Genomic DNA, 11,511 nt, shown 5'->3' with positions numbered 1-11,511 from the left:
CAACTGTTTCTGCTCATTTTGTGTGATTTCCTATCTGGTCTCTATGTTTAATACCTTAACTATCTACATTTCTCTGTTGATAGGTTATTCAGAGGCCCATTGCTTCAGAAGTGGCTCACTAAGTCTTCCTTAATCTATGAGCTTTGTTGCAATGTCTCCACAATGAGTAACCCTTTTGATACCCAAGACACTGATATTACAGATTCCAGCATCAGTTTGCTCCCAAACCTACACTAGTGCAGCAAACTGACAGACATGTGCAGGACTAATAGGGGGAAAAATAATACCAGAGACAGTACACGTCTAAGATATAAAGTAATTGGTAACATGCAAAGCATTTCCCAATAACCAAACTGACAGATAGGTGCTGTACCTTTAAAAGCAAACTGTAAAGACAACCAGGCATACCAACATCATGGCACAGGACACCCTACTCAGACCACAGCTGAGGTTCATGGCAGTGCAGCAGAATGGGGTCCTGAGTAAGGATATTGGCAGAGAGAGTAGAGTAGCTAGATCTTTGATTCTTAGCATAAGAACAGGCAGACCTCTGTTCTGATGCTCAGGACCTTCAGCTTCCCTGGTCACTGTCTGCAGACCTCTGCCTGGGGCCACTAGAGTCACCATGTCAATCCATCTCATTGGGTACCTTCCTCTCCTTAACTGATCCTCCACATTTCAAAGCCTGATATCCCCTCTCAAGGAAGAATCTTTCATGGAAACATATCCAAAATATATGAGACAAAGTTTCACCATCCTTCCCTCTAAGGAGTACTCGGGCTGCACTTCCTCCAAGACATATCTGTTTGTTCTTTTGGCAGTCCATAGGATATTCAGTACTCTTCTCCAACATCACAGCTCAAAAGCATTGATTCTTCCATTTTTCAGATGCACTGTCCAGCTCCCAGATGCATAGCAGGTGATAGCCCACTCAAAACACTGTTGTGGATTACAGGGTAGTACGTGTGGTGAGGTAGGTGTGTACCAAGGTCTCCCTGGACAACAGTTTTCATATTGTGTTCTGCAAAATCTGAATATTTTCTGGAAGGGCTCTTGGAGTTCCACAAACCCCCGGCTGCCAGGTCAATCCTGACTCATATTGACACTCCACTAAGCTTCTGGGCCTGTAAATCTTTACAGAAGGGGACTGCTCATATCTCCTCCTCGTAGCAGCTGGAGAAGTCAAACCAACCATCTTTTGGCATGTATCACATATATATATCCCTACATACATACATATCACTCATATACATATATACAATATACACACATGTTATTATTGCATGACATCGAGTTGGAATTGACTCATAGATGACCCTCTAGAAAGTTTTCAGAAGCTGAGAATCACATGAGACACGACCATCCATCTTTCTGCCCTAGAGCAACTGATGGATTCAAACCACACACTTTAGGCTGGCAAAACTTTACTTACTAGGATAGAGATAGATAGATAGACACATAGATAGATAGATAGATAGATAATAGATAGATAGATAGATAGATAGATAGATAGATAGATAGATAGATAGATAAAAAGAGAAAAAGAGAGAGAGAGATGTTGCAAGGCAGGCATCAGTCCTTGGAGAGGGATGTCATGTTTGGGAGGGTGGAAGGACTGACTGCGCAGGAGAGGAAGACCTTCAATGAGGTGGATTGATTTCGTGACTGGGGTAATGGGGTAGGTGTGTTGGAGACAATAAGATTGGCACAGGATAGAGCAGAACTTAGGGCTGTTGTACATAGGATCACTATGAGTCGCAAGTGACTCGACAGCACATAACAACATGACGTATAATATATATCATACACACACATAGAAAAGTGTCATGTTATAGTGATAAACAGGAAGAAGTAAGGATCCAGAAGAAAGAAAGAAAAAGAAGGAGCAACAGATATTATGAATGAAGATGAACCAAGATTAGAAAGTGATTTATCAGATCCTAAGAACAAAAACAAAAAGATCTCAAAGATACAGTTTATATACAAGTCCAATATTGCATGTCTTGCACATTATTGTTCTAAAGGATCTTATTTTGTGTGCTATATTTATCAGAATAATGTATGATACAACTCTGATAATATAATGTAAAGATCTACATATATGCATTACAACAGTCTATCATACGAACTAAAACATGGAATAAACCATGAAGAGTGAAATAAAAATAAACTGTTGAATAAAAAAGAATTACTATACATAATTGTTGATAATTATAAAATGGACTTTGGAAAGTTTCATCCTACAAAGACTAGATCTTCTAGAAAACATTCAGTTCAATAAGTCTTGGGGTATATTGGAATCAGGCAGACAGTCCCTAGACTTTTCCAAGTGACAGTTTGGACAGTTTTTAAAAGGATAACTTAATAGAGTTGTTCTTAATCTCCATTTAGCAGAAGTCATTTTCCAAATATTATTTTAAATAGTAAGACATGAGAGATAATAGCAATCAATAAATGGCTTACTTGAGCAATTTCAACCTTTACTGTTTGACCTGGTAATACTTTATTGCTTGTGCAATTCCTGACTCCCTTGCTGGAAACATTCAGATTGTGCAAAGTACAATATGAAAACCAGGGAAACATTCACTACACACTTACTTGCTCCACAGACAATACCCAACCAGTTGTTCTTTAGCAATGACTATAACAGTGCTGGAAACACAGTACTTATAAAAAGGATGAAACATAAATACAGATACTTGACATTTCCAGAAGGAAAACAAACCACAGACTTGTCTGTTTAGACCCCTTTTTCTTACTTATTCCCATCAAATTCCATCTGGTAACAATGACATTACTGTTTTTTCTAAATGATTCCCCAGCTACTAGTCTTTCCTGAGAAATTTCCATTATATTTAATGCCGATATCTTGTAATTTCTTGAAAAGGACAAAGACATAAGTCCAGCCAAGGCCATAAGACTGCTTTTCTCCTAAGAAGCTGTCAGCCAAATTTCTCAGGGAGGAACTGGAAAATGAAGTGAGAGACATTGATAAATTTCCCTGCTGAACAATCAATAAAACCCCACCATCCTGCTCAGACTCCCACTGTGGAAGCAAGGGCCATAATTATATTGTCAAAAATTCAAGTTCCCAGGCTGACAGCGACCCCCTTGAAAAGTGACATATGATTGGCATTCAGTTTGGGGTGGTGAACCCAGACTGAAAAGCAGAGAAGCGAAATCAAAAGGGAGAGAAATTTCCTCATCTACTACAATCACCCTAAATAATCCCCAGACCATCACTCTGGATGAATCCTGCAGTCTTTTGCCATATTAGCATAGCAAAGCAATCTGCTGACAGAACTTAGGAAGCGATCAGAACTCTATCAGAAAATCTACCCTCACCAGAGCTGACAGAAAGTGCTGTGTGGAAGGTGTGTACATGTAAGAGTATTTGTGAGAATCAGTGAGAAAAGGAGGGAGGAAGAGATTGAAAGAGAAAGCATGTAAGTGTGAGAGTTTTTCTACAATAAAAGAAAAGACATAAAAAGTGCTTTCAAAAAAAAGTGCTCTCAACTCCATCTTTCCTGGTGACAGCTGAGCAGCAAAGGCAGTTTGTTTAGCAATTTTAATCTGTGATAAAAATCAGCTGGAGTAGAAGGGTTGAAAGGGGCAACAGTGAAGAACGAGGTGGGAGGGAGAAGCAGGGAAAGCGATATTACTGACATGCAGAGTCATTTGTGCAATCCTATATACCCGGAGCAGGAGTTAAATTAGAATCCGTCAGTCCTCTTACTGCTGGACGTTAGGAGTAAAATGTACTCGCTAGGTGACGCTTGCCAGGCAGTGTTCTGCTTCTGGCTATACTGGAGTTCATGCAAATGGTTTCCAAGAAGGCTTTATTGTAACCACGTCTGGCCATGGTGGTTATCCACTGCTAGGAAGCAGCTGTACCAAGAGAGATTAAGATCAAAAGGTGTTCACTCACTCAGTGGTAGGAACTAAGCAGATGTCTGAGAATGTTGCCACCTCATGATCTCCAAAGCAAAAATCTTCCCTGAACAAGAGAAATCTTGATGTAAAGCTAGTATCATATTAGATGATGAAATCTAAGCTGTTTGATGCGGGAGGTCCAACGTTTTGTGGGAGAAGGATGGGCAACCTCCTCTCATGCGATGAACTGCCTCTGAGAACACACTGGAGGGTCAGCTATGGGTGGATTCTGATTTGACACAACAACAATAACAATTCAATGTTTGGGAGAAGAAAAAGAACATTATAAAAATACCAATAGTGAATATTTCTCCTTAACTGTGTGACCAGCACCTGCAGCATTTTGCATGTATGTAATCTCAGAGGTAGGGAATGATTCTTTCTGATATTATAAAGATTAATTTGCTGATGGTTGTAGCCAATAATGGCAGGATTGTACTGATTTGTAATTCCAAAATTGTTACTAACCAAAACAGTGTTTTTCCAAGTGCTGTCAATGGGTTACCTGAGTTGCATCGCTTGAGTTGGGCACTGAAGTGCTCGTTCCCGGGTCCCACCTGAGAACGACTCTGGAAGTGAGGTCCAGAAATCTGAATTTTAGAAATTTCCCCATAACGGTCACCAGTCTTCCAGTGAATCCTCTCACTATCTTATTCTGGGAAGCTGAGAGAATGCCGGGTCATTAGGGACTTTCTGGATATAAAGCAGTGAATCAAGTCATTCACTGTCTTGCATACTTGACAGCAAAAGAAAATTAGTTTTTCCCTAAAGCTCCCATGTCACCAAGCCCACCTCTGGCCCTGAGAAAAGGCCAGTGAAATTACTTAACGATTTTAACCATGATATACCACCATGCCTGAGGGGGAATCTGTTAACCCTTTGCACTGCTCAAGAATTCCTCACGTAAAAGGAAGAGTCCAGACTTGACCCGAATGTGCTGTTGTGGAGTTGGTTCTGACGCATGGTTTGCAGGACTGTAAATCTTTACAGAAGGAGACTGTCCAGGCTTTCCCTGAATTCAAATTGTCAATCTCTTGGTTAGCAGCCCCAGGTATGATGCACCATGCAGTCATGGTTTATTTCATATAAGGCAGTGGTTTTCAAATCAGAGGATCCCTATTAATCACCAGGACCCTTCTGATGGTCTATGGACTGGTTTTAAAAATCACTGACATCTTATTGACCTCTAGTAGTTTCCAGAGATAAACAGCAGCATGTTGTGCTGGTGGCTTAAGCTGCTGTTGTATTGTTAGGTGTCATCTCGTCAACTATGGCTCACAGCAGTCCTATGAACAAGAGATCCAGAAACTTGTTCTGTTCTATGCAAACACTATGGCTGATATACAGAGAGACAGAAGACCTCATGAATATTGACGTAAAAGATCAAAGAAGAGCTTGTAGATAAATAAGGAAGGAAAAGAAGACCTCCTTGGGAGTAAAACATGAGTCAATTTTCTAAGTGTTTGCTATTTCTGTTCAGGTTATTAAGGTTTTTTTAATCTCTTATGCATAAAATGTAACAATCTCCTCACCCCTCAGTGTCTAATATATTGCTTGGCCCATGCCCAACATTTAATAAAAGGTTGTTCAAAGACAAGAAGGATCAAATGAAAAATGATGTGTTAATTACCTATCTCTCTCCTCCTCCAGTTGTTTTTGCTGCGTACCATCCAGTTGGACCCAACCCACAGGTGACCCTCTGGCTGGTTTTCAGAGGCAGTTAACTGCAAGGGAGGAGATTGTCCTTTCTTCTCCCACAGAACAGCTAGTGGATTCAGACTACATGCCTTTGGGATTGCAGCGCAGCCTCTTACCACTCAGCCAGTAATTTTGGGAAAATTGTTTTCATAGAACTGTGACATAAAAAAGGCAGGCATCTCTGCAAAGCTACATGCCTTTGTTATTGTGTTGTTAGGTGCCATTAAGTCAAGAACAACTCATAGAAACTTCTTTAACAACACATCTGAACCCTGTCCTATCCTGTGCCATCCTCACAATCTCTGACACAATGAAGCCCGTTGCTGAAGTCATGTGTCAATTCACCTGATACTGAGTTCCCTCCTCTCATTCACTGTCCCTCTACCTTTCCAAGCATGATGTCCCTCTCCATAGTATGTGACACAAAGCATCATCATCTTTGCCTCTAAGTAGCACTCTGGCTGTACCTTCTTCAAGACATACCTGTTCGTTCTTTTGGCATGCAATGAGATACTTAGTGTTCTCTTCCAACACCACAACTCAATTGCATCAATTTTTCTTCTGACATCCTTATCCATTGTACAGCTCTCAGATGCAAAGCAAGTGACTGGAAAGACCATGGCCTGAATTAAGTACACTTTTGTCTTCAAACTGTCATCATTGCTCCTCAATAATTTGGAGAGGTCTCAAACTACAGACTTTCCCAGTACAATATAACTCCTGATCTCCTGCCTGCAGGTACTAAATGTACTGATTGCAGATCAAAGTAAGATAAAGTCATTGATTAGTTTCAATCTTTTCTTGATCCATCATATTGTCAACTGATCCAGTGCTAAAGATTTTTGTTAGCTTCTGCAGCAAGTGCTTCAAGTCTTTCTTATTTTCCGCAGGCTAGGTTGCATCATCTGCATGGCAAAGGTAATTGATGAGTCCTCCTCCAAACCTAATGCCTTATTCTTCTTTATAGAGTCTAACTTCTCAAATAATTTGCTCTGCATATAGATTAAATAGGTGTTGAGAAAAAATATAACCCTGATGCACACTATTTCCTAATTTTAAACCATGTAATATCTCCTTATTGTGTTTGAACAACAGCCTCGTGGTCTATGTACAGGTATTGCACAAGCACAATAAAATGTTCTGGGATTCTCATTCTTCTCAATATTAGCCATAATTTGTTCTGATCCACAAAGTCAAATACCTTAGCATAGTTAGTTATATATGAATAGGCATTCTTCTGGTAGTCTTTGCTTTCAGCTAGGATCCATCTGACATCAGCAATGATATTTCACGTACTTCAGGTGGGAGACACCATCACATACCCAGGGCATCATCCTGACACACCACATCTGGCCTCAGCTGGGCTGTGGCCCATGAAAGTCCGTGTGCCTGATTTGCTGTAAGAGCAGAAACACTAGGGCCATAGGAAGACAGTCCTGGAGAAGAAGTTCAGAGACAAAGACCTTCCTCCAGAACCTCCTGCTATAGAAAGCCTTCCCTTTTTGCTGGTCTCCAGAACTCAGATATGGAGTCTCCTAAACGGGGAGACTTATTTTTCAATTGATTGTATTGGAGGATTTATCAGCATTATGTGAATTACTTTGTATCTTGAGCCTCTGCATTCTTGCTTGCTTATCTCTGTTCTAATTAGTACAGCACTTTTCTGTCAGTTTGCTGTACTGAGATAACTTACAGGTTTCTATGATGCTAAAAGCTATGCCATTGGTGCGTCAAATGCCAGAGGGGTCACTCATGATGGACAGTTTTTAGGAGAGCTATCAGATTAAGATAAACTAGGAAGCATGATTAACCATCTACTTTTGAAATACCAAGCCTCTGAAAACCCCCATGAACATGTCTTGTTGTTGTTATTGTGTATCACAGAGTCAGAAACAACCCACAGCTGACCCTCCAGTAGGTTTTCAGAGGCAGTTAAACTCACAGGAAGTGACTATCCATCTTGTGTGTGTGTGTGTGTGTGTGTGTGTGTGAAGCAACTGATGGATTTAAACCATATACCTTTGTATTGACCACACAGTTCCTTACCCCTAAGTCATCAGAGCTCCTTATGCCCTAGAACAATCATTTTATGATAAGGAGTAGAGTTTTAGGAACGCTGATGGTTGTTGTTGTATTGTTGTTAAGTGTCATCAAGTTGTAGATGACTTATAGCGACCCTATGAACAAAAGACCTGAGCACTATTCATAGAATTTCTGGAGGCAAGCCATTTTGGAAGTGGATGCTACACCTGCTTCCTAGCTTGTTTTAATTGGGAAACTCCTCCAAACACTGTCCACCATGAGTAACCGTTATTACATTTGGCACATTAGTGTCACGATGTTCAGCATCATAGCAACCACGAGTTACCTCTGTACAGCAATGCACCGACCAGTGCTATACCACTTAGAAGAATGTTTAACAAAATTGCTAACCAATCCCTATAAGACAGTTCTTCTTGTAATGTAGGATCACTATGAGTCAAAATTAATCCAATAAAAATGGGATAGATTTGTTAGTTGACGGTGCCATTTGAGGTCATCAGGTTGGTTCTGACTTATAATCACCCTACACATAATGGAAGGAAACACCACCAAATGCAAACCTTCATTGTTATAATCTACTGAGATTTGTGTTGGTCATTGTATATCATGAAAACTATCTATGATTTATATATCTAGTATATACATATGTCTATGTATTTAACCTCACAAAACAAACAGAGGTATCTTTGTTTTATTGTCATTGCTGTTTCCCCTCTGTGAACAAGATTCAGTTACAGTTCTCCATATTTTATTCACAGACAAACTGGGTGTCTATCAATTCTGAAGACAGGAAAAGGTTGCGGTATGGTACAGAGTGTTTGTGTTAAAGTCGCCCTTCTGGTCACCTAATTGTACTCTACAGATGAGTAATTTTTCCCTTCAGATTAGGAAATTACTAGAATAAACTTTAATCACAACTAGAGATGCAGTAGGGTGACTTGTAATCACAACTAGAAAACTAAAGTTTATAGTGCTGAGTTTCATGCCTCTTAGTGGATACTATATACTTTGGATTGTGTTGTTTCAAGTGCTATTGAGTTGACCATGACTCTTAGTGACCCCATGACCAATGGACCTGAGCCACCTGTGCCATCCTGACCATCACTGTAATACTCAAGTCCATCATTCCAGTCACCATGTCAATCCATCTTGTTGAGGGTCTTCCCCTCCTTCAATGACCCTCACCCTTCCCAACCATGATGCCCTTTTCCAAGGACTGCCCCTTCCTAAAAACATACCTAAAGTATGTGACATGAAATTTCACTATTTTTGCCTCCTGGCTCCATCTTTTCAAGACATATTTGCTTGTTCTTTTGATATTCCATGGGCTATTCAGCACTCTTATCCAACACCACAACTCAAAGGCATCAATTCTTCTGTCATTATTATACATTGTCCAACTTTCAGAAGCACAGCAAGTAATTGAAAAGATTAGGGGCACCTTATTCTTTAAATTGACATCATTGCTCTTGAACACTTTGTAGAGATCTTGATGGCAGACTTTCCCATTGCAGTACATGTTTTGATTTCCTGACTCCTGGTGCTATGAGAATTTCCTCATTTAAATTCTCAAGTTGAGGGAGGTGCCCTTACATTGCACTTGTTATTCTCAGAGGGGGGTATTCAAATGACTAAAAACATCACAATAACTTAAATTAAAAAAAATAATAACTTGTTCCCCTTCTATTGACCAAAGCAAGTCTATGGCTAAGCTCACCCATTTACAAGGCTGAGAAGTGAACTCTAGTCACGAGAAGGTTTTACAAGTCACAAGTATATAGATTTAAACAAACAACTAGTTGTCATAAAAGGGAGCTCTGTATGTCAGAGATGATGAGGATCGCACAGGATAGGACAGGTTTAAGAGCTGTTGTTCAGATCATAGTATCACTATGAGTTATATTTGGCTTGATAGCATCTAACAACAATAACAACAACATGGATAACCTAGAGGACAGAGTCCAATTGTCCTTTAAGAGTTTTCAAGGCTTATACTGGAGACTTGGCTGACATGGCATGTACATATAACAGGTTGCTACATGAAAGGTTGGAAGTTCAAACCCAGTGACACTCCCTGCAGGAGCTCTGATGACTTGTTGTTGTTATTGTTGTTATGTGCAGTCAAGTCGCTTGTGACTAATAGCAACCCTACGTACAACAGCCCTAAACCCTGCTCTATCCCTTGCCAATGTTATTATCTCCAACGTGCCCATCCCCATTACCCCAGTGACAGAGGTGTTCCATTTCCTTCTTAACAATATCTAGTTTTCCTACATTCATGGTTCTTGTATTTCATGTTCCAATCACTAGTGCCTGCTTACAACTGTTCCTTCTTCTATGCCTTTCCATATTGAGGGCTCACCCTCAGCTGCCATAACTGCTAGTCTAAGCGTGCTCTGTTGTCCATAGGGTTTTCAAAGGTCTGCTATTTTGGAAGTGGATGGCCAAGGCTTCTTCCTAGTCTGTCTTAATTAGATTGCTCAGATTTAGGACATTATCTGACAGACAAGCATTTTACAGAAAAGAGCAGATTAAAGATATTTCCCAATAGTAGAAAAAAAAAATAGATTCTGTGTTGTCCCCACAGTTGCCAGGTGTGTTTTGAGCCTTCCCTTGCCCTACTCCACCAGTATTTATATTAGTGGTCAGGAATTGTGTTGTCAAAGCAACACAATACTCAGCTCAAATCAACCAGCTGTTCTGTATCAGAAAAATGAACAATCTCCTCCCGTGCAGTTCACTGACCATGAAAACCTACTAGAGGGTCAACTATGGGTCAGTTCCTACTCAACAGTACACACACGACCACAGCAGTCATTCCATGGGAGAAAGAGGGATGGTCTCCTCCCATAAAGATCCACAGCCTCAGAAATCCAATGGATGGTTGTTATGAATCAGATGAGGCTAGAAGGCAGGGATCTCTTCATGGAAGCAGATTTCTACAGCTTCCTCCTGAAGAGTCGCTGGTGGGTTCCAACTGAATCTTTTATTTAGCAGATATCTCTGGCATCTAACCCTGTTCCAAGAAGGGGACTCAGAAATTAATACTTATTCCTTAAGGCTGTGTATTTCGTAATCTAATTGACCATGTTACCTCAGAATTTAGTAGCGTAAGGGTTAAAAAAAATAGATTGGTAATTTCCCCAACTGCCCCCCTATGACTAGACAGAGCTCTCTCATTCCCTTTGATCCAACTGCCCAACTCACCATGCAGGGAAAGCGTTCCATTCCTCACAGCCAGGAATTTGACCCCATATGGAAAGAAGCGAGTAGAGTGGACACTCCCATGGAGTGTAATTTGAGCTTTGCCTTGGAAGGGTTTATCCTCTGATCCAATACGGAGTTCTCCACCATCAGACACAAGGATGGAGTGGGCCTTGAGCTCAATTGGCCCTGGGCCCCTGAAAAGCAGCTTGCCTCCTAAAAGAAAAGAACAAAAAGTCAATCTCTGGGAGGATAAAGCGCACCTTCTCATGACAATTCAAAAGTCTGATAAAACTCCCTTCAATTTTTTACTCATGCTGGCATCTAAAATTAATTTATCTTGATATCTCTTCTTGGAGATCCATTAGAATGCAGGAATTAACAACAATATCATTAATAGCACAGGTAAGCAAAATATTAGCTTTAGAAGATGCCATGGCATCAGGAATATAATTGTTGTTGTCAGATGTATCCTAGCTTAAAGAAAAGAATATTGAGGGGGGAAGTATATTTGTGTTTTATTGATTACCACAAGCTATGGCAAACACTGACAAGAATGGGAATCTCAGAATAGTTAACTGTGCTCATGTGAAACCTGTAACTAGATCAAGAAGTTGTTATGCAAAGCAATGC

General features: G+C 40.3%; 1 protein-coding gene across 1 annotated transcript in view; it reads right to left on the bottom strand.

Moving 5' to 3' along the window:
- Positions 1 to 11,511, bottom strand: part of PKHD1 (polycystic kidney and hepatic disease 1 (autosomal recessive)) — an 866,042-nt gene that overhangs the window by 570,656 nt on the left and 283,875 nt on the right. Inside the window, exon 36 of the mRNA XM_006882114.1 lies at positions 10,882 to 11,094. Coding sequence (XP_006882176.1) covers positions 10,882 to 11,094 — 213 coding nt within the window. The remainder of the gene's footprint in view (positions 1 to 10,881; positions 11,095 to 11,511) is intronic.

This window comes from Elephantulus edwardii, unplaced genomic scaffold, assembly GCF_000299155.1.
Source record: "Elephantulus edwardii isolate Elephantulus edwardi_28Jun2011 unplaced genomic scaffold, EleEdw1.0 scaffold00017, whole genome shotgun sequence".
Taxonomy (NCBI): Eukaryota; Metazoa; Chordata; class Mammalia; order Macroscelidea; family Macroscelididae; genus Elephantulus; species Elephantulus edwardii.
Note: the sequence above shows the minus strand (reverse complement) of the source record. Positions and strands in the feature narration are given on the sequence as shown.